Source organism: Myripristis murdjan, chromosome 1 (assembly GCF_902150065.1).
Source record: "Myripristis murdjan chromosome 1, fMyrMur1.1, whole genome shotgun sequence".
In the NCBI taxonomy this organism is placed as follows: Eukaryota; Metazoa; Chordata; class Actinopteri; order Holocentriformes; family Holocentridae; genus Myripristis; species Myripristis murdjan.
The window spans coordinates 15166154-15189436 of NC_043980.1; the positions used below are offsets into that span (position 1 = coordinate 15166154).

The 23283-nt window shown below is 43.8% G+C and overlaps 1 protein-coding gene across 4 annotated transcripts in view; it reads left to right on the forward strand.

Moving 5' to 3' along the window:
- Positions 1 to 23283, forward strand: part of tnrc6c2 (trinucleotide repeat containing adaptor 6C2) — a 70765-nt gene that overhangs the window by 24489 nt on the left and 22993 nt on the right. For all 4 annotated transcript variants that reach the window (XM_030052018.1, XM_030052010.1, XM_030052028.1 and 1 more), the window contains exons 4-5: positions 8206 to 8637; positions 19964 to 22447. In XM_030052018.1, the coding sequence (XP_029907878.1) occupies positions 8206 to 8637; positions 19964 to 22447 (2916 nt within the window). The remainder of the gene's footprint in view (positions 1 to 8205; positions 8638 to 19963; positions 22448 to 23283) is intronic.

Sequence of the window (23283 nt, forward strand, 5' to 3'; positions counted from 1 at the left end):
AGCCAAGAAGTCTGATAAAGGCTTTTTTTTAAAGAGTGTGGCACCCATCTGTTTTATAGTAAAAATAATAAGATCACAGATTACAAAAAAGCTGTTACTGTTACCCACATGATATCACACTGAAGTTAAACTATGCAGAAACTGTAGCCCACCCTCATTCTCCCATTTTAATGATTTTTTTTTTTTTTTTATTTCTTTAGTTATTTTTTCAGTTGTTTTTAGGTTGGGTCATTATTACTTGCCATCCCTTGGGTGACATGGAGAGAAACAGAGTAAGTCTTAATGCAGAATGGCAGAAAACCTGACACATTCCCAGTGCTCTGACTTTTAATCAAGAGAAAGGATCAGTATTGTTTTCCTGGATATTGGATGTCAAGACTATTTGGTTACCCTGATTCACACAGGGTTTTACCATTTTTTTTTTTTTTTTTTAAGATAAGTGAGTATGTATTTGCCAGTTTTGGGTGTGTAATGTAAAACTTTTGCACAGTGAATGAAATCACTGCTGCCAGGTTATAGAAAATAAAGTCACATTACTGTTGAAATGAGTATTCAGTACAGTAGCATTACTTAGATTATTTGGTGTTTCTGCTTCATGAAATAGTACACACTGACAAGATTGACAGGACAGATGGGTGAGGGTCATGGAGAGTTTAATATGTAAAAGGTTTTGTACTTAATCCAATGTTTTTTGTGTGTGTGTGTGTGTGTGTGTGTGTTTCAGTAAACTTCCCCTCTTATGTTCTTTGCCTCCATACTGTTCAGATCTTATAGTATCCCAGTGCTCTAATGTAAAAGTGCTATAAGGCATGGCTTTATTTTCGCTTGTCTTTACAGCCTGACCCTTCGAGCACTGTTTACACAAGCTACAAGAAAATACTGATGCTCATATTGTAAGTATACATTAAAAAAATATTGGACACCAATGTAAAACCTCTCGAAAGGCACTATATAAAGTTGTTGCACTCCAATATAAAACCACTTTAACAGCATGGTCCTTACTCTACCTCTGAGCTTTTAGTGGATTAATAAATGGACTCTTGTGCATGGTGTCCATCCCTCCCCCACTATAAACATGGCTGCATATTAAAGTGGCTCCACAGACAATAGGCAGAGGGGATGTGGGAATCTGCACTGCCTGGCACTAGGCAGGAGCAGCCGATCACAATAGTTTCTTAACAAACACCCCCCACTTGTCCATTATGCCTTTCTCAACTCTATCTGTGACTTCACATATTTTCCTCAGCTTCTTCTCCCTGCTTTATGTCTTTGCCCTCCAGCCGCGTTCACTTTTACTCTCGATCTCTTGTGTTCTCTTTCTCTCATTGTGCGTAATTAACCATTGAGCGTTAGGAAGGGCTGTAATTATAAGTGTGGTGGCGGGTTGCAGAGAACACCTCATCTGGAGGGTTTAATGGAATTTACAGTATACTTGTTACAAATGCTTATTTAATTGGCTCTCCCTTTCAGCTTCAATTAGGGATACTGAGGCCACCACAGCATAAGAGTTTGCAGTTAGTTTACAAAGCCAACTCTCACTGCCATAAGTTAAATATATTTTCCTTATTTATACATGTCTATCTATCTACTGATAAAGATGAAAGGTTGGATTTTCACCTCTCTCTGTTTGTCTTTTCATTATCTCAGAAAGTGACAAATAGTTTTGGCTTAAATGTGGTGACAGATAGCTGCTAAACCCAGGGCTCAGTTGATTAGATTTTAGTGATGATCATGAGATGATTTTTGCTTTGTTTCTGTAGTTATCATGCGAAGAAAGCATCCCTGCATCTGGACTTTGTAAGCATCCGGTAACTCAAGTCATCTGCATTGACAGCACTGGATTTATGTGCTGTTTTGTTCAAAAGTCAAAGCTGGAAGATGAATAATAAACAAACTTGAAATGCTATGGAGGCTGCAGGTCTGCAAGTTAAAAACATTGTTTAGGGGTGGTGGAAGTTTGTGATTTACCAATTTCCTTTTTCAGGATATGAATTTCTATATTTTATCTCAATCAGTAACCCTGCATCACTCTCACCTCTTCAGTGGATATCACTCCCCTTTACCAACGCTTAGTTTTCCTCCTCTTATTTGTTTCTTTTCTTTCTTTTTTCATATTTTTGACTTTATTAGACTTTGAAATATTGAGACAGGAAAGATTGGGACTTGGGCTGGATCCAAATGCACAATGTTTTTCTCATCTAGTATGCACCTTAACCTTAACAAGGACTCCTTCTCCTCCGGTTTTCAAACTTTTTCATGTTACTGGCTCCATCTGTCTTTGAATTGCTGGACAGAGTCTCATAGGTCAAGAGAGTTGTCTTCCAGCATCATATGTGCAGGTGAAATTAGTGATCCCACTCTCTTTAACCAACACGTCAAATAGTAAAATGTTGAGGACAACTGGACAAAATAGGAAAAGTAAAAGGTGACATAACTGGTAGAGGAATACCTTATAAGGCCAGTTTTAAATGGTTGGTTTCATGGTTGCCTTTGGCTTTTATTGATCTCTAGGTGATAATAATGTCAACAAACATCAGCAAGGCACAGGCCAGTTAACCCTTGAGAACTACTCAGCAGAAAGGTTTTACATTTCCTCAGAAGCCTCCTAAGAGTTAGTATTTATAGATTATGTTTGATATTTGATGCTGTCATTGAAGTGGGCAAAAAGAAACTATACCTAAAAGTTTAATAGGCAAAGAAAACTATTTTTTCTGCAATGCTGCTCGGCAAGTTTAGAGGCAATAAGCCTTGCACCTCGCTAATTTACTGTGTGGATTTCATTCCCTTTCGGTGGCAGTGAGTGTAACCAGCACACTCTTGACTGACTCATTTCATCTTTTATAGGCACTCTCATCTAAGGGATTTCCCCACTTTTCACACTTTTCTCCCCCTCATTCTCTCTCTCTTTCCCCCACCCCTCACCCTCCTCTACACCCCATCTCCCCCAAGCACTTACGCATCCATTATGGATTAAGAAAAGAGCTCCCCTCTCCAAATGAAAGACATGTCTTACTAAATGTACTGATATTTGTTAAAGGCAAAGAGGAATTTTTTTCTTTATACATACATGGACACTATTTTTCTTACCACTTACACACTGTTTTGTTGTCTTATTTATGCAGACATGCATATATAGCTTCTCCATCTTGAAACGCATTAATTTTCACTGAAATTAAATACAGATTGAACCAAAGATGGTTACACATTACCAGCTGGCTAGCATTATGGCAGCAGGAGACGGAATAGTGTAATTGAACAGCAAATTTTGCCAGGTGTTTGAATTTTAGTTTTAGTCTTAGTCATCTCATGATTTTTTTTCCCTTTGTTTTAGTCAGAATTTAGTCATTTATTTACATTAGTCTTTGTCAAGTTTTAGTCAGAAGCACTTCAAATATTTTCATTTTAGTCAGTTTAGTCAAATGGCAGGATATTATTCTGGAAAATACTGTTGCTTTTATTGTAGCTGCATAGTTTGTAGTGTAGCTCCATGCTGCCTTCACAGGAACAGGACGATAGAGTATGATCTATAAAATCGCACCTGCGTAGTGTTTACTGTGGCAACTCATCTCTTCCTGGATGTTCTCTGTTGAGGAAATTCAGAGTTTTTTTTCCTCTTGAAACCATTAATTTCTCCTGAGGTTACACAGAGAAACCTGTGTTATCGCTGTGGTCAGAAATTTTCAAGAGCAATATTCCACAGTCGGACTTCCCATGAAAGTAGCTTTGCCTGTTAGGTTGCCTGTCTTGGTGAGAGGGCAACAAAATGTTTAAATGCATATGTGTATAAGTCTACGTCTGACATTTTTGCGTAGTTATTTTGGGGGTTAAATAAAAATACTGTATTTAGTTTTTGTTTTCACACACCAACAACAGCTAGTTTTTGACATGTATCTTTAATTTCCGTATAATAAGTAGCGATCATTACTGGTGAAGGAGATGTTATGTTAGCTCAGTTGCAGCTTTAGGGAGTTACAGGCAGGATGCACCCTCTCTACCACAACAACACAAGAGCAGAGGCCGTCTATAACAGGACATATACGACATCTGTCTTTTGGGTTCTCTGCTTCCTGTGACAGGCTGGCAGAGCACCACCCAGTAGGAGGGAAAGCAACGAAAGAGGTGGGGATGATGAGTAGTGAGGAGAAATCTGAGGATGGACTTAGCAGAGAGATGACTAAAGGAGAAAAAGTAGAGGAACGGATGGACGATGGAGGGCGGTGGGTATTGTGGTTGGAAGAATAGAGATCGAGGGAAATGAGATGAGAGTAGAAGAGGGAACCAGCATATAAAGCAGAAATAAAAACACAGAATAATGCCAGACTGAGAGACAGGTAGATGGAGGGAAAGAGGAGAGAGAGAGAGAGAGAGAGCAATGGGGTTAAGGAGGAACCTGGAGATAGAACCAAGAGTGAAGAGGAGTGGAAACACAGAGGGGAGGAGGAGAGGGGGGTAGGGCAGAGTGTATTCAGCGTCCTGCCGTCTGATTGGCCGAGGCAGTGTCAGGCGGGCTGAGCTGAATTTAATCAGAGATGTGCGTCACCAGCTGCTGTTCCAAGCCAGCAGCCAGCCAGATACTGCTGAAGGGGGCCAGGCTCGCTCCGTGTGTGTGTGTGTGTGTTTGACTCAAATCTGTCTGGAAGAAGGGGGGTGCTTGCAACTCCGCAAGTGTGTTCTCTCTGTTGTTTAGGAACATGTAATGGCACGTGTGTGTGCCATTATGGATGAATTTTGCGCGTGGGTTGGTGTGTCTGTGAAGGACACAAAAGGAATAAAAAGTGTCTTTATTTTGAGTTACATCCAGATACTGAACATATTTAGTTATCTTCATGTAGAGATTTTTTGCTATTGTTATTTTGTATTTGTGTGTGTGTGTGTGTGTGTGTGTGTGTGTGTGTGTGTGTGTTTACGTGCATTTCACTGTGTTTTCTGCCTTGTATGTGTGTCAGCAGGTACGTCTGGATTAGTTTTATGTTCACTGAGAGGGTCTCTGTTTTTAGCTTTGCTTTTGGACAGGCTCTTGGCAAGCACAGTGAATACCTTACTGCTCTGAATTTACTTTAAAACCCCAGTGTGGCAGCACAGGAGTGTGTGTGTGTGTGTGTGTGTGTGTGTGTGTGTGTGTGTGTGTGTGTGTGTGTGTGTGTGTGTGTGTGTGTGTGTGTGTGTGTGTGTGTGTGTGTGTGTGTGTGTGTGTGTGTGTGTGTGTGTGTGTGTGTGTGCATGCATGCAGGTTAATCGCCAACACTGCAGTACAGAACTGACATAGAAATAGTTTACACTCTCACACTAGGCAGACTGAAGTTGTAATTAACATTGGCAGAGAAAGAGATGCTGGCGCTGTGTTACTCTCGCCCTATTTCTCACCATTTCTTAGTTTATAAAAACTTACTACCCCCCTTCCCTCTGTCTTTCCCTCGTTCCTCCCTTGAGTGCAGACAGTCTCAGCTGTTGTGTAAAAGTGTCAAGCCTACCTCGGGACCACAGAAAACAACATCATCAACTATTTATGTATTTACCAATGGAGCAAGAAAGTGTAATCCATTGCAACTCTTAGGTCATTAGCTGTCGGCAGTATGGAAGCAGCTATTTCTGTGCTGCAGGGAGCTCTCTCACACAGACATGGAGTAGGTGTACATGAACTAAATAATCAGTCTGTGGGCCTTATTCTAAACAAGAAAATATGCAGATTAAGATGTTTACAGGGGGCTGTTGATGGGATTATTCCATTCATATTCCTGGTAACATGTGACAGAGCACAGCCTGATTTAGCCTCACTCCACCAGGCGCTACATAAGACGCCCCCTCATGATGTCACTAGTCCTACGTCGTACATCCGGTACCCTCCAGTATTCAGTTTTCTTTCTGTTATGTTGCTTCTGTGGTTTTCCTTTGTGGCTGATTTCGCTGTTTTCTTTTTGCAAATCTTGCAAAACTTGGTGCTTCAAGAAATGTTCACCTCAAGTGAGCACAAGAGTGTACATTGTCAAACGGTTGAGTTGTCATATTTATTGCAAACTGCAAAAATTCCACTAGAAAACTATAGTTCCATTAAGGCATAGACATGGCAATAATACTATAATACTATAATAAAACCAGACTAAAATCAGAATACTCCACATCTTAGTTTTGCTTATTCTGACTAAGAATTGACACAGGTTAAGGTAATTAAAAATGCTGTTTATATTGACATTTCTTATTTCAAGGATTGTCTTAATCAGGTTAATATCAGATTATTTCAGTCCATGTAAACATAGTCATGCATTAAACACAAAAATAGAACCTCACAGACACAAAAACAAAGAGCACTTTCCTAGACCTAATGCACAGCTTTCTTTTCCGTATAAGCACACACTTCACTTACAGCTAAACACACACACCAGCAGTGTACCTGTTCACCTCAATAAAAATTATTCATCATATAGGCCAGAGGCACCTTTTTTACTTGTGCTGCTTGAGTCTCCCTGTTTCCCAGAGGGGTGAAGTTAGCCAAGCTAATCAGCTTGGTTGCTAGCTAGCCAGGTCCTACTAATAATAACAGCTTTTGGGCTAACGCTCCATTAGACAGCTGGCCGGTCACTGGAACCACAGGGAAAGGGTCAGGTAGAGGGCAGGCCAACCAAGTGGGGGAAGGTGTGTGTGTCTGTGTGTGTGTGTGTGTGTGTGTGTGTGTGTGTCTGTGTGTGTGTGTGTGTGTGTGTGTGTGTGTGTGTGTGTGTGTGTGTGTGTGTGTGTGTGTGCAGATAAAGGGAAAGTGAGAGAGTAATGAAGAGAAAAGTAGACCGTGTGTTTGTGTGTTTGTGTTTATGTCTGTGTGCCTGTGTTCAGACAGCAGGAAAAAAAATGACCTTTTCACTGAGTGTGTCTGGGCCGGTAGCATATGTTTAACAACAGGCAGGCATGAGACAAGCAGTTAAAGGGAACGTTCACACCAAAACACAGTTCAGAGAAAAATAAAACAGGGAAACAAGACAACCAAATCAACTTCCTGCTGGGTGTTTAATATGATACATGACATTCCCTACACACAAACCATAATATCACTTTTTGTCATCTTTTTATGTGATGACAACTCCAGTGAGCCAACTGCAGCCAAATATTTGTTGAAAATGAAAAATATGGTTGATGTCTGTTCTTGGGATGTGCGGTCATCCCGTGAATGAGATTGTCAGCATGTGAGTTTTCTCGCTTTGGACTTGCTTTGGATTGCATTTTTCTTGGCTGATTCCCATTGCCTGTTTTTCTTTAAGCCTGACCTGCTGATACCAATCCTGGTCGATACTGCGATTCTGATTGTCTTCAGTATCATATAATTCAGTCTGCACAAAAAATGTTTTGAACATTTCTTTAATGAACAACTTAATTGCTTCTATCAAGAAATGGGTGCAGAAATGTCTGGCTAGTTGTAGATTCCTCAGCTTTTCTTGTTTTTTTCCTCCACTTTGCTATTTTCTGTTTGTTGCAGAAAGCAAATGTGCTCACTGAGGTGATGGCTCTGCAAGTGTCATATTAAATTTGCTGGCACAAAGGTTTTTTGAGGTACTTCCTCCGCCTGCATCTTTTTCTATCCATGGTTTACAAACAGCAAACTATGAATCTTTGACACACACATTATAGAAATCTCTCACGGCAGCCAACTTGATGGTTTTCCCCCAGTCCAGCAAGACAGTTGAAAAACTTTCACACTGTTTTCAGTGTTAAACTGTTCGGAGAGATCAAGAAGTGTTTAAATTTTGTTCAAATTCCAGTTGTTTCCAGCTCACAAATTATTCACCTTTGACCCTCAACCATTGTACCTATCTGGCAAAACTGGCGCCTGAGTTTAGCTAATACAGTTGGCTTTACAGTCAGACAGACTGGCTGGTTGTGATCTCGTTGCCGATCAACCGGTGCATCCCTGATTTCCTCTTGTGGCAGGCTGATCTTGACAAATGCTCGGTTTGTTGGGAATTCTGTAGAGATGGTACCTCAGTTTCGAGAAACATTATTTACAGCCTCACAGGAGTTTCACAAGAGAAAAGAAAAATGTAGGCTACCTTGTGTAACCCATTGTCAATTGTCAGCACTACCCAGACAAATAAATGCTCTCTTGTATAAGGGATTAATAGTGAATTAACCCAGACATTAATACCTTGCTTTCTGCGTGTCTCTTTCTGTGTGTGCGCGTGTGTGTCTGCTTGCCTGCCTGTGTGTATTCTGTCCCTGCAGTGCCAGAGCCTGCTACCACTAAGCCCAGTCCCGGCCCACCCCACCACCACCACCTCCACCCCGCCAGCCCCACTCTGCCCCTCTCCTCCTCTTCCTCCTCCTCTTCCGGCAATGGCAAGCGCGCCTCCTCCAGTGGCCAGCTCCCGACTCCAGCTCCCCCTCAGCAGCAGCAGTGCCAGTCGTCCTCTGCCAGTGCTCGCTACCCGCCCAGAGAGGTGCCCCCGCGCTTCCGCCAGCAGGAGCACAAGCAGCTACTGAAGAGAGGCCAGCCGCTTCCCGCAGGAGCCCTCAGCGCTCTCACCCGCTCCTCTTCCTCCTCCTCCTCCTCTTCTTCCTCCTCACCCTCGTCCCTCCACTCTTCTTCGTCTTCTTCGACTACCAGCAGCACTACCCCAAACTCTGCCACATCTACTGCGGGCAAACGCCACTCAGGTTTGTGTCAACATAATGTGACAAACCCTCAAACCTATCCAGTAGAAGTTAGCATTTATTTCATATCAACATTTTGATTCTGGTCACATGTGCAGTCTTCTGATTTTTTTTATCCCCCCCCCAGCTGTTATATCTGTTTGGTTGACTATTGTTTTTTGTCGTTTTATGCAAGTAGGCTACATTTTGGCTGCATTTTTATCGACATTTTTATTTAGGGAGCTCAATAACTTGTCTTTGTTTAAGCAGTAAGTTGTCTTGCTGTAACATTATTTTGAAATTTGTGAAGCAAATATAATCTACAGCTAATTATAAAGGGGTTACCTCCTTAAAAACATCCATCATTAGACTACAGTATAATGATTCTGTGTAGTTTTTGTCAACACTGACACTTTACCGTCTGAAGGGGCACTGGCTGTTTGACCGTTACCGTATGCTGCATGCTAGACACAATAAATTATCGTTATTGTAGTTCACCAAAAGGGCATCGGTGCTTGGCAGTCTCGAGTCTTTGTTTTTATTTGCAGCTATATTTATTATAGCAAGTTTGAATGCTATAATCAAGAAGATACGCAGGATCCGAATTTGTGAGTAGTAAATGCTGCAGAAACATAGATAAGACTCAAGTCCCATATGTGGCCATCAGCCATGTCTCCTGCTCCTGGCTTTCCTTTCGTAAACCTTGTAAATGGACTCCACTAGCTTTATATTCGCCCCCAAAGGCTCCTTTGTGTTCTTCCAGTGTTTATAAGCCCGTATCCTGATACAGAGCTCACCACATCGGCAACATATATGCACCTAAGCCTCTTAACCTCTAGGAAAATTGCATTTAGATGTTTTGGTCGAAGTGAGGAGAATACGACTTAACCGTTTTAGCCTCAAAGTGCTCTTTTCTCTACACATAGGACCACACATACATACACACTCACACTCAGACCTTTACAGCCTGAGGTAGCCTTTTAATGAACTCAACAGTGGCCCCTGACAGCATTTACGCTGAACATGCCTAGAGGCGCTCATTGACCATGTGTGTTTGCCTCTGTATGTTTGTATGCATTTAATGTATGGATAAGCATGTCCTAGAGTTATTATCTCTCATCTCTAAATCTCCCTACCATGGATTGGATTAGTTTGACTGTTATAGCTATCAAACAGTATGTATATATATATTTTTTTTGGTTGAATGGTTTTTTGCTGGGGTTTTTGCAGGAATTATGTGTTTTTGGAACATAACATTTCAGTGTTTACTTACATAAACTCAAGATTTCCTGTCTCATTCCGTCATTATTTTTTTTTAGTTGTGTTATCTTAAACACATCTTTACATTCTTCCAAAAGGAGCTTTTAACATGTTTTTTCTCTGTGAGCAGCCGTCTTTACTGTCTGCTTAATAATGTACACAGACGCAAAGATGACAGCACCTAGCATCCTCTAACACAACAAACAATATAACTTTGAACAAGACATAGATGTGAGGATAATTCCACAGAATACCACAGGATGTTTCATGCTTGGTGCATTGAGGAGGAGGAGCTAACCTGAGCATCTGTTGGAATCTCTCATGTTTCTCTTATCCTTCTCTGTCTTTCTATTCTCTTTTCTTTTCATCCCTCCTCCTCCTCCTCCTCCTCCTCTGCTGCTCTGTGCTGCCTTTCATTACTGACTCACATGTTTGCTTGGAGAGCACCGAGCACTTCGTAAACAAATCTGCAGCAGCTGTGGTGCGAGGTTAACTAGTTAGCTAGCTAAAGCCCTGGCAGCGCTGTGTATCACAGAACCAAATGGTCCTTGTCTTGTGTATACTCTGTGTAGTTGCTGTTGTTCTTGTACTCAGGCCTGTGCCACAAATCACAGTGCGCAACAAAAGCCAAATAGCTTGTCTCTAGAATTTCATTGAAGACTTTGTTTTAGCATATTGTGTCTCTTAGTAATCCGTATACTAACACATTTTTGGGGAGTATTTTTGATATATTCCTGTGCTTTGACAAATGCATCTGCTGCAAAATCAACTGAAATCATTCTCCAGAAACATTTGACTTCCATTAAGAAATGGAATTCACTATTTTAGCTGTAGCTTATAGTGCAGCAACATAGTGAAACTTAGATATTTGAAACAAGTTGTCCTTTTTCCCATGTGGCAATATGTTCAAGAACCCCAAATATTTTTTTAATCCTGAAGTTCAGTGTTTATTTTCTGCTGTGATATTCCCTTTCTGTGTTCAGCAGCCAAGAATTGGGTTTCCTAAACTATGGGTCAGGACCTAAATTTAGCTGCGGGCTCGACACTTGGCAGGAGCTTCACTATGTCTAAGCCCTTAAGAGACTAAATTTAAAATACTATATTTCTCCTTTGGGTATAGTCCTTTTAAGACCCACTGGGCGAGTGTATTAACCTGTAATATCCTTATGAGGATCTTGTTATTGTCCTCCTCCAACAGTAGTTGTCCTGCTTGGCCTTCACCTCACCCTGGTTTTCCCGAGGGCCTCTCAGGACAACACTGCCTGCAGCAGAGTAGCCATTGGCTGTGTTCAGATTCTGTCTCCTCCCCCTTTCTTCCTTGTCTCAAGGGCTTCCCATCCACACCCTGTTCTTTTCTGTCTGCTTAGTTAATAGCTCCAGGCTACTGGCCCTATTGCTGTAATGGTCCTAACATAAATAATTCAAGGGATGGACACTAGTTTGAATCAATGCGTTTCAGTTGAACATATCATACCTCTCTGCTTTATTTATTCTAGAACTTAACTGCTTTAGTAACAAAAGAACTTGAAAAATATCACATTGTAAAACATGGATCACCATAATATAAAACCCCAAAACCAGACTTAATAACGTTTCAGCTATTTTAATTGATTTTAACTTGAGCTATTCTTCTTATTGATGTGCTCTGGTAAGTTTTAGGCTGTGGCAGGGTGAGACCTGTGAGTTAGGGAGGTGCTTTTTGCTACAGTCGAGAATGAACTCTGTTTTGAGGACAAGTTTCTGACCTCTCTGGTAAGGTCACTGGGGCCCTAAGGGCTGTGATGACACAAACTCTTCTGGCTCCTTCACTCAACTACAGACACTTTTGCATGTGTTTGCAGATGTGTGCACACACCCGCAGATACACACACACACACACACACACACACACAAACACACATTGGTTGTGCAGCAGTCAGAACACACTGTCCTGACCTAGTTGTGTCCTCTCAGATCTGTGTCTGCCCTGCAGGCCAGCTGGCTCGGAGTTGAAAGGGGAATGTGTGCACACATAAACAAACACCGGTATGTAAATACATATTAAGCCAGCCCCTATTTATAAACCTTATTGCTGTATTGTTGAAAAAAAAAGTTGGCTGAAGACTTAATTTCCAAGTCCTTTTGGCTTGGAAGAATCATACTGTTGTTATTAGAAGAGACCATTGGAGAATGATGTCAAGTAATGTATAGCATTCCAGCAGGCTACATCGGGGGTGTGCGATATACACATTGACTGCAATAATATCTTAACGATGTGCGAAATTGCAAACTGGAGTATGGCACTCATTTTGCAAAAAACAATCAAAACACACCTACAGAGTTCACACACGTTCACTGCATGTGATCAAGCCTAGTAGAACAGACTACTGCGCTTGCACATTGAGAACACATGCAGTGTCCATGCATCACAACAACCTAAGGTCGCATAGTTGCCTGCATGGCTGAAGTTAAAAAAGAGTGAACAAACAGCAACAGGCAACAAAACACAAACACAGCCTTGGAATCAGCGTTGTTAGATTTCATTGTTAGACATGGATCATCCTTACTCGCATGGAGGTGGTTCGGCTTCAAAAAGACAGATGTTGCTCAAAAGACACCAATATGCAGACTAACTTGTTTCACTGTCTGTGAATTAACCATCAGACAGAATATAAAGAATATGAAAAGCTTCAGGAATCAGTGGTCAACCACGACCCACCAGCTAAGGTACCGGCAAAACAAAAACACATACTGTCACCATTTACATTGCAAAGGATATGGTGCAAATTCAAGCAGCCGAGAGAGATGGTTTCAGACAGCTTGGCTACTTTAGACACCCTACCTAGCCAGAAATGTTTCAGTGATATTAAATTGTATGATTCATGTTGCCAGACTCTTCATATTTTACCGCAACAACGGATTTGATAATATCATTAACAGCATCTAATACACTATTAACAGGAGTGAGTTAGTACAAAACAAGACTTTTACAAACATATTTTTGAGTTGTCTTTTTTTCTGACACTTTTGAAGGATGCAGAATATCGTCAATTATTGTTATTGGCAAAATCCCCAAAAATACAGAGATGCTATTTTTTGTCAATATCACAGACCCCTAGGCTACATACACACATACACACCTCACCAAATACAAAACCCCCAAATCTAAAAGGCATCCCCCTCTTTAGTCAAGTGCATTCACACCAGTCCCACATCACCCCTGCTCTCTCAACCTCATTTAATTGCCCCAAACACCAGACAGACCCCCCCTGTGCCCCTCACCCTCCCTCTGTCCCACCCACCATGCCCTGTCTCCCCAGCTGACTGGGGACCATTCAGTGGCCTGGAGCAGCCAGCCAGCCAGCAGCCGTCCAGGCCGGCTCCCCAGTAGCAGGTGCTGGAGTGGGGGTCTCTGAAGACTGTGGGAACTGCAGTCCAACAGCTGTTTGCTAGTCGCCCAGACAGAGCACATAGCCAGAAGGCATGCTGCTGGGTGCTTTTAACACACTGGGCCCTCTAATTTGTGATTTTTTTTTTTTTTTTAATTCGCAGGTAAAGTGGTGTGAAACATTTCATTTCTGTTTTGGACCATATACTTTTAGATTAAATGCACAATGTCCCAAAAGAACAGTTTTATTCAATAAAAGTTGGTCTATTTAGTGAAGAAGCAACAAGGGTGTTAATGCAGAAAACAAACAGTTGTGATATTTCAGAAATCCATCTACCATCGGTCAATCCATTTTCCATTATTTGCATGATAGTGCATAGTGTAGGATTTTCTGTATAATTCTGTATTGGTGTAAGAGATAAGTGTAGTGTAGCAAGTATTTGAAACATGGGGCTGTCGCCTTAAAAGGTCGAAAAGTATTTTTATTGCTTTAAAACCCCTAGTGTACTTTCAGTATCATCTATTTATAATGTAGGCCCCCTCTTTTAAGCACAGCTTCATTAAGATGTAAACATAACCAAGACTTAGATCATGGTTATTTGTATGTTTTTAAATCATTAGATCATCACAACAGTTGTGGGCCATTATGATGCCAGGGAAGTAAAGGTTGCCGTATGTGTTCAGGGTATCTCACACACACACACACACACACACACACACACACACACACACACACATACACACACATAACACACAAACGTACAAGAAGTGAGAGAACCCCCTAGTGGCTTCATTAGACCAAGCTCTGCCAGGGAAACCAGAGAAGTCACCGTGGTCTCTCTCCTTCTATTCTCTCTCTCTGCTCTCAGCAGAAGTAAACAGACATGAAGGATGAGGTTTAAACCCTCCTGTGACCATTCCCTCATTCTTTCTTTTTCTCTCTGCTTCCGGAAAAACAAGTACATGCCATCTTTGATCCGAGTGGGGTGCACAGCTCCCCTGAAAGAGAGATGGAGAGGGTCTATTTGTGGACAAAAGACTACTAAATGTCCCCCTCCCTGCCCTGATTCTGATGTTTTGTCTGGGTTTGGCCTGAGAAAATGTCTCAGCACTGAATAGGAGAATAACGGCCTCCAGTTTGTAGCCATATAATGTCACCAAGTGTATCCTATTGCTCATGGTCAAAAACAGGGCATCCATTTATTGCCACACCACTATTAGTCTGTTCGTGCATCTCCTTTTCTTTTCCCTTGCCACTACTAATGCCACCCCCTCCCCCCACCCTCCCTTCCCTTCCTCCATCTCTCCCTCTCACCCTCTCTCTCTCTTTTTTCTGTCACCCTGCCTTTCATTTGAAGCGAAGGGGAGGGGGGCATTTAATTCTTGGCTACCTGCCCATCTCTATGATGGCAGCTAGTCTCATTATTGGGAGCTCATCTCTTGCTTATTTCTGCTTCAACTTTAGCAGGCTGGCATCATGCAGCTTCCCCATTGTTGTTTTTGTTTGATGTTGCTTTTTTTAGGACATGCAGTGCTCTTATTCTAGGCATTAGGGGATTTTTGTTGTTATTTAGCTGTAGTCCAGGTAATGCTGGGTTATATTCAGAGAGCATGCCTATACCTGCACACAGAGACACATGCATGCACACAAATGAGGCAGTCTTACTCCCTGTTGTGAGCATGAGGAGCCATAGAGGGCCCTTTTGTTTTTATTTTTGTCCCTATTCATTTGCAAAGCACAATCGGAGACTGCCCTCCTAATTGCAACCAGAATGAAAGCAGCACCGCATTACTGACGCACGAATGCAAACGGAGACTGGAAATAATTGTCCCCTTTTCTTTGCTTTTCATGTTCAGCTTGCTTTAGTCTTCCCCCTACCAAATTGCAAATTCGCATAGAGTCAGTAAGACCTCTCTATTGGAATGTCTGGGGAGGGAATTGAAAGGGAAACAAGGAAGGCAGGTGAAAGAAACATGTTTTGCGGCAGGCCACCCATGCACACACGGATATACATATGTTCAAACACAAGCGTTTATAGACACACATACACACATTCATAGACAGATACACACATTTACTGTTTAGCACTGCAGGCAATTGCAGGTAAACACAAGTAAATGCATGAAGGCCAACATATGCTGACACTCAGATGTAGCAGGTGCTGCCAGTAGCAGCAGTATGTTGGCATTGTCAGTTTTTTGTTGCTGGACTGCATAGCTGCAGCAGGCATTGAAGGAAGGACAGATGTTGCTCTCCATCCTTGCACAGACCTTAGTAACCACTCTCAGGGTGGCACTGGTGCGCCTCTCCTCAGGTATTTTTCCACTCTGTCAGGCTCCCTAGCTGACTCTTTTCTTTTCACAGACACCATCACGTGCTCCTTTCCTGCATGTTGTATGTTTGTTTTTTGTGTGTTTTGTTTCATTCATAGTATCCATGACAACACTGCTTTAAAAAGGAAAAAAGAAAGCTGCTTTCTAGACTATGATTAATTTATCATGGAACCTATTTTTATGTACTTCAAAAAAGAAAATGTGCAAGCAAGACTGTGAGACAAAGAGGGAGGCAGAAGAAGATAAAGTGTGTGAGTGTGTGTGTGTGTGTCGGATGGGGGGGGCTGTCTTCGCTTCTTGGCTATGTTTCAGGTCTGATAAAATGGCGCCCCTCTCTGCTCGGCAGGCTAGCACTGGCGGAGTAGGGAAGAAACAGAAAGCAGGGGAGTGACATCAGTGGCTTTGAAACGCTTTTTCTGTCATGTTTTCCTTGCTGGGTGTAGAAAATACCTGTGAGCCGCAGAGATTTCGGAGTGGTTACTGAAAAGACCAACTGGGTCTGCGTTTGGATTTTGTTTCATTCGCTCGTTCCCTCAAAATTTGACTGGATGGCAAGCAGGCACGCACCAAAACAATGGATTTGAAATTGTGCCAAGCCAGCCCTGGTGAAACCCAAGCTGCTAAGGAGACACTGTTACACACAATCTGTTGGAACAAAAACCTCAAGCAGTGATATTTGATACTTGGAATACATTTTTTTCCCCCCAAATTATCATAACTAGTCATGCATTTGAAATGTTTTGTTTCAAAGCCATATGAACTGTGACAGGACCGTTGACTTTGGAAATGGGCCTAGTCTTGACTTTTTGTATCACCTCTTCTGAAACGACCACAGAAAGTAAAAATGTTTCTCTGGGTAGAAAGAATGTAGCTATTGAGAGAGACAACCCTTGGCACGTTGCAGTCATGCACAGCAAGAAATGAACCAGTGTTTTTAAAGGGCAATAGCACGGAATTTCAGCTTGAAAACAGACTCTGTCCTAGCCGAGTCTGTACTGGTGAGCATTCACTGCTGCGTCTCATAGTTGGTTAACAAAAAAAAAAAAAAAAAAAACAACCCAGTATCCCATGATATGTGATGTTACACAGATGAAAAGTCAGTGAGTTCACTATAGGCACAAATGACCTCTCCATGGTGAGATCTTTATTGTGGGTCTTAACTTTGGCTTGTGGCAAATGTGTATGGATTTTTTTTAGTGGTGGGGAAAACAATCATAGTATTGCATTTTTTTCTTGAGCAATTCTGATGCAGGACTCTCAAATGTTTCTTTTTTTTAAACATTAAAAGTCTTTGTTATAAAACATAACATTTGCTATGTTTGTGCCGAGTGTCCACACTACTCTGGTATATTTCGTCCCTGTCTGCTCTCACAGTTGTGAATCCTGGGTGTCTTTGACATAGTAGACTTCAGTCACGCTGGGTCCTCTGATTTCTAACCAGAGTTGCTCTCTTGTCTTGTTGGCCACTGAGTTCATGTTCCACATCACCACAGAGGGAATAGATGACTTATATCTGCTGCATTTTTCCATTTGCCTAGCCTTTAGTTTAGCACCAGCTCTGCAACCCTGTACCTGATATTACCTGTAAAAGTAAAGTAGAAAAAAAAAAGTACCTGACAATCTGCTTCTTGTTTACACTGGCAAGCATATGCCGAATGTAAATGAATGGTATCAATGTTTTAGTTTTAAAATGCCATTTTAAAACAAAGATGTATCAGTGTGGATATAGTCTAGTCTGTCAGTGAGCATTGGTCGTGCAACTTAACCGTAGAGAAGCCGCTGCTCTTCTGTCCAGCTGTTGTCAGTTTAGAGGAAAAAAGTTATAGAAGGCCAAATTAAGGTTCACGTCTCGCATGTTTGGTAGTTTGATTAACTTCCAACTTTGTTAAACTTGTTGTGCAGGATCACTTTTGCTGTGTTGTCTCAGTAGTTTCTTTCTGTATGGAGCTGATTGTAAACTGTACGGCATATAGTGTTTGAGAGCATGTGTGTGTGCCATCAGTCTGACGACCCTGCGCGATAAGGCCGCCTGGGGAGAGGAGATAAGTGTGTTGTGGGGGAAATTGCATGCAGAGGCACTCTGTGGTGTGCTGCGCAGTATCTTAAAGCCACATATTTGCCAGCGTGTGTGGTTATGTGTGCATGCACCTCAAACAAATGGACTTTTCCCTCATCTAACGGAATTGTTTTGACCACTGGGTCTTTATCTTGTGATGGATAGCTTCTAGCAATTATGTAAATCTGTGCAACGATCTGATGGAAGCTAAGAGCAGCTTAATAGAAGGTAAGGCAGCTTAATTACCAAACAAGGCTAATATTTTACAAACACACAGCCAGGGCCTTGTAATTAAAGGTTAGTGAGCCACACATACCGCAGCTGCTCAGGAGGGTAGCCTGAAATTTCTATTAGGCTTAATGCTCTTTGAAAAGGAAGGTTTGTTTCATATGTAGTGTAGCATTGCTTCATGTTTGATACCCTGTCAGGAAGCCAATGAGCATATATGTTTTCATAGAGGTTCTGATAAGAACATATAGTCCTTGGTATACATTATCATATATCTTTTTCTACTTTTGTTAGAAATAGAAGCAAACTAAGCCCAGATAATATCTACATTTCTATAATATCCACATTTCCTACACAAATAATGGCTTATTAATAACACATGCTTTCGTTTTTTCATCCTCCAAGAGTTACTGGATTTACTTCTTTGATATACTTGGTTAGCCTGTGAGCTGGTTAGAGGCATAGCAGTAGTGCCTATTGGTTTTCTAGTCCAGTACATGAGGCCAGCCTAGTGATTAGGGTGTTTGCATGCTCGATCAATAGTCTCCCAGCTCTCACCCACTAGCATTAATAAGATCATTGATTAGCTGCCTCACACTGATTGATTATAGCATTGAATCAGTCTATTATTAGTTCTCCCACTGATGGGCTGCTTTTGTGCTTAATGAAATTGCTTGTGTGTGATACCATGTTGATTAGGGAATTGTTGAAAAAGCTTGCTTCTTTTATATTTTTCTTAAAAGGTTTTACACTAGAGTATTTTGTTAATTTATGTCGCAGTATTTTAAATAAGTTGCCAAGTACTGACTGCAAGATCCATTTGGAATTAATGTAATTCAACTGATGCTGATCCTAGCAACACTACAAAAAAAAAAAAAAAAAAAATCGGTTGTCAGAGTCAGTTGTGGGTGTCAGTCAGCGTGCTAATACATTTCTGGATCATGCTCGAAGACCAATAAGTAATAAGGCAAGAGTTTTGTGGTGCAGTGTGGTCCCAGGTTACCAGAAATGTCATAATGTTGATGAAAAAGTAGACACACTGAGAAACACACACATATACAGGTACTGAGGAGCCAACACACATGCAAATCTGTGCAGGCAGGGAGGAACTGATTCGTGGTTCCTTAGTGCGGTGCAGTCAGAGGAGGAGTAGACCCAGCGGAGCGTAGGGAGTGATGGATGAGGAGCCGTCCCAGTTTCATTCCAATAAATGAGCAGCGTTCCACTTGGGCTTCCCTTCACAGCCTCAGCCAGCAGAGCCACGATGGAGACGGATGGGCCTCTCACTGCTGGGTGTTACAGGAGAGCACAAGGGAGAGAGGAAGAAATTAAGGGGTGAGGAAAGAGGCAGTGGCAGAAAGAGAGGGGGATAGAAAAGGGGAATGGAGGAAAAGGTAACAGAGGGACAAAGGAAACAGAGAAGGGGAGGGGGGAGAAAAGGGGAGAAGATGCTAGGAAAGTTAAGGGCAGCTAGAGAGAAAGAAGGTAGGAGTTAAGGCAAAAGGAGAGGGAGATCAGAGGGTAGTGTGACGACAGGAAAACGGAGAGAAAAGGGGAATTGGTAAGAGAAAGTGAGTGAAGCCATAAGATCTAGAGAGACAGTTGAGTGAAATGTGGGGGGAAAGGAAGGGAGGAGAGAGGGATGGGTAAAGAAAACGAGGGCTCCATCTCTCTGTTTCCGTTTGGCTGACTGCACCAGCGCAAGGATATATGGATATGCCATAGCTGATATGACATGCAGCACGCTTGGCTGTGCATACTGATTATGTGTTGGATTGAGGAACGTGTAAGAGTGTGGCCATGTCTTCCTGCCAAATCTTGATAGCTAGCAGTAACCAAGCAAGGAGATAGAATTGGTCCTGGGAGCTAAAGGGGGAGTGTATTACAAGGTGCTCCTTAGTCTAACCTAATCTGTTTTTTTTCTCTCCTCCCTCATTCCCTTTCTTTCTCCCTTCCTTCCTTCTTTACTGCTTATTTTCTTTTACCATCTCTCTATGCATTTCTTCACCTTTCCCTAATCCTCTTTTATTGATCATTTCTCTTTTTCACATACCCTTTCCTTCTTCTTCCTCTTTCTCTGTCTTTCCCTCCCTCTCTCTCTTTAGACGTGCCCCTCCAGAGTGGCCCTGTTGCCCAGTATGAGACCCCTCACTGGGGAGCCTCTTTGCCAATTGACAGCCCCTCCAGTGCCAGCAGCTGGGACAAAGTGATCATTGACGGCAGAGACGTTGAAGCTTGGCCCTCCATCAGCCGCAGTAGTGACACCAGCCGCCCTGCAGCAACAGAATGCCCCTTGGGCTCGGCTAACTCCAACCCAGACACCAGCGCTGTCTCTACCACCAGTAGTAGTAGTTTTCTGAGTATGGCCACAGGGGCCGCAGGCCAGCAGGCCCACTACTCCTCTCTCAAAGCTAACGGTAACATGATGACAGGACCTGGGTCAGCCAACACTATCGCTGGTAATAGAGGCTGGGGTTCAGATGGGAAACAGGATGGTATGAATGGCAGCCGCGCAGGAGCGCCCAATAGTTGGGGCTCTCCAAATTTTAACTTGAACCTCAATCCCAATGCCAACCCATCAGCCTGGCCTGTTCTCGGCCACGAGGGTGGTGGGGGTGGTGGTATGGGACCTAACGGGGTGTCCAACTCCTCATCCCTGCCACCAGGTATTAATGGAAATGGAAACATGGGAAACGGGAGCCTGGGAGGAGATAGTGGCAGGGGAGGTTGGGGTGGCATGATGAGTCCCAATGAAAATGATCAGCAGCACCCTTCGTCCAACAGCAACTTGTCTTTCAACATGGAGCCTGCTAATATTAACACTGACGGACCAAACCACACTAAGCAGCAACAACAAGCTCAGGAGCCCATGAGCCCCATCCATGGGTTGCCTGGCTGGGGCGGTCAGTCGCCCACCGAGTCATCCCAGCTTAACGGGGACACAACAGGCAGCTCTGTATGGGGGAGTGGGGAAACCAAGGCAGCTGACTCTCCCAAAGACTCTGGCTGGGACCCAACTCCCTCTGGAGGTCTTTCTGCCTGGGGACGTCAAGGCAGTGGTGGCGGGAGTACTGGAAGTGGTGGCTGGGGTGACTGGGGAAAATCCACTGCAGGTGCAGATGGATCTAAAGGCTGGGACTCAGCTGACGCTGGCAGCTCTGGTTCAGCCCAAGAGCCACAGCTCAGCTCCTGGGGCCAGCAGCCCGGAACAGCCCCAGCCAGTGAGGGCAGTGGGGACAGCAGCGAGGGGCGATCTCACCGCAGAGACAGGTCCTCCAGCATGGATGTTGCCCCACTGCTACCCCGCCAGGACCTGGACCCCAGGGTGCTGAGTAACTCTGGTTGGGGTCAGACCCCCGTTCGACAGCATACTGTCTGGGAGATGGAGGAAGCTAGCTCTGATGGTGGGAAGAGCGAGAGTGGCTCAGACACCTGGGGAGGATCCAGCACTAGTGGTGGAACCTCATCCACCAACGGAGGCACCGTCAATCCCAACATTGGACCGAGCCAGAGGCCTGGGTCTGGAGGGAAGAGTGATGGTGGAGGAGGATCGTCATCCTCCGGCTGGGGAGTCCCTCCACCTCAGCCAATCCAAGCTGGATCTGGATGGGGGGATCCCCCACAGCCACTCAACAAGGCCCCAAATGGCACCACCAGTGGCTGGGGAGAGCCCATATCCACTAATGGTCCCAAAGGTGGAGCCCCGCCATCCTGGGGCTCGGAGGACAAGTCACCTAGCTGGGACGATGGCCTGGCTAAAAGCCAGACTACTAGCTGGGGAGAGGGGCCCAAGAGCTCCCATGGCTGGGGCAACAGCAGCGGGGGCTCCAACGGCTCCAGTGCAGGAGACTGGGGCGAGGCAGAAGTCAAGAAGAACAGCACTGCCAGCAGCATGTGGGAAGGAGAGGGAGGGCATGGAGGAGGAGGTGGTGGATGGAAGGAAAGCCCCAGAGGCGGAAACGGAGGAGGAGGAGGAGGCTGGGGGAAACCTGCCCCTGCTGTGAGTGGTAGCGGTTGGGGAGAGACCCCACGTGCCAATGGCCCAGCGCAGGGAGGCTGGGGCTCCTCCAAGGCCCAGGAAAGCAGCAGCAGCAGCTCTGGTAGTGGAGGAGGTGGCAGTATTGGGTCCTGGGGTGGTCCTGGTTCTGTGAAGCAAAACACCTCTGGTTGGGGCCATGTCAACAAACAGGACCAGGGCATGGAGCCCACAGGCTGGGAGGAGCCCTCCCCTCCCTCAATCCGCAGAAAGATGGAGATTGACGACGGAACGTCCACTTGGGGCGATCCCAGCACCTACAATAAGACTGTCAACATGTGGGACCGCAATAATCCCAACAGTAACCCGAGCAACAGCGGCCCACCACCCAGTAAGAATGGTGGAATGTTGATACCCAACAACAACAACAACAATCACTCTGTGGGCCCCGGCAACAACAATCACCATCATACCCACCACATGCACCACCATCCGCATCACGGCCAGCCCCCAACTCACCCACAACACCATGGCAACAACAATGGGTCACCCAACACTGCTGCTCCACACCAGGGTGGGGGCCCCCAGGGTAGACCTCCCATTGCCAACCCAGGTGAGAGATCTGACACACACAATGAATGATGCACTGAGTAATACAGTATCGCTCTGCTTTGTATAAATCCTCCATATATAAATGAAGTGAATGAAGAATGGGGATATACAAAGCCAAAGTGGAGACTTTGTTTTCATTCAGCAATAGATAAAATCATTAAATTAGTAATAAAGAACTGTCAGCAAGGATAGTTATTCAATACAAGGATTATTCTATAAAAGAATTCTCTCACAATGATTATTAAGCAGATGCCCTCAGAGGTATTGAGGGTCTCTTAATGGTCATGCATACATAATAAAGGCTCTGAATTGCAGGCTTATGCGAGCACTGCATCCAGTTCAGACAAGCCCCCATGAAGACAAAGGCCATACATATAGACATCGCGGAGCTTTAACGCCTAACACTCTCTCCTTTCTCATTATCATTTTATGATTGCAAATGAGACCATTGCCCCCTACTGTTGTCCGTTTGCACTACACCCACCAAGCAGCCTCATGGCCAGCTCCTGACACACACACACACACACACACACACAGACACACACCAGAGCACCTTTGCATCAGCCAAGAAAGAGAGAAATTGGAGATGCAGTGAGAGGTTACAGGGTTCAGTAGAGAGGGTGAAAGAGACAGAAGACCAAAAAGAGATTGATGAGTGAGCAGGAAAGAGAGAGAGAGTGAACAAGAAGGCTGGGTGCAGGCCAGCAGTTTAACTGGCATGCACCGGTTGGCACGAGCTGCTGCTTTCATCCGCCTCCTTCTCCTCCTACTCGTACACACACATACAGAGTGCCTAACAGGCCAGACTGCAGCAATGAAAGGCCTCTATATATAGAC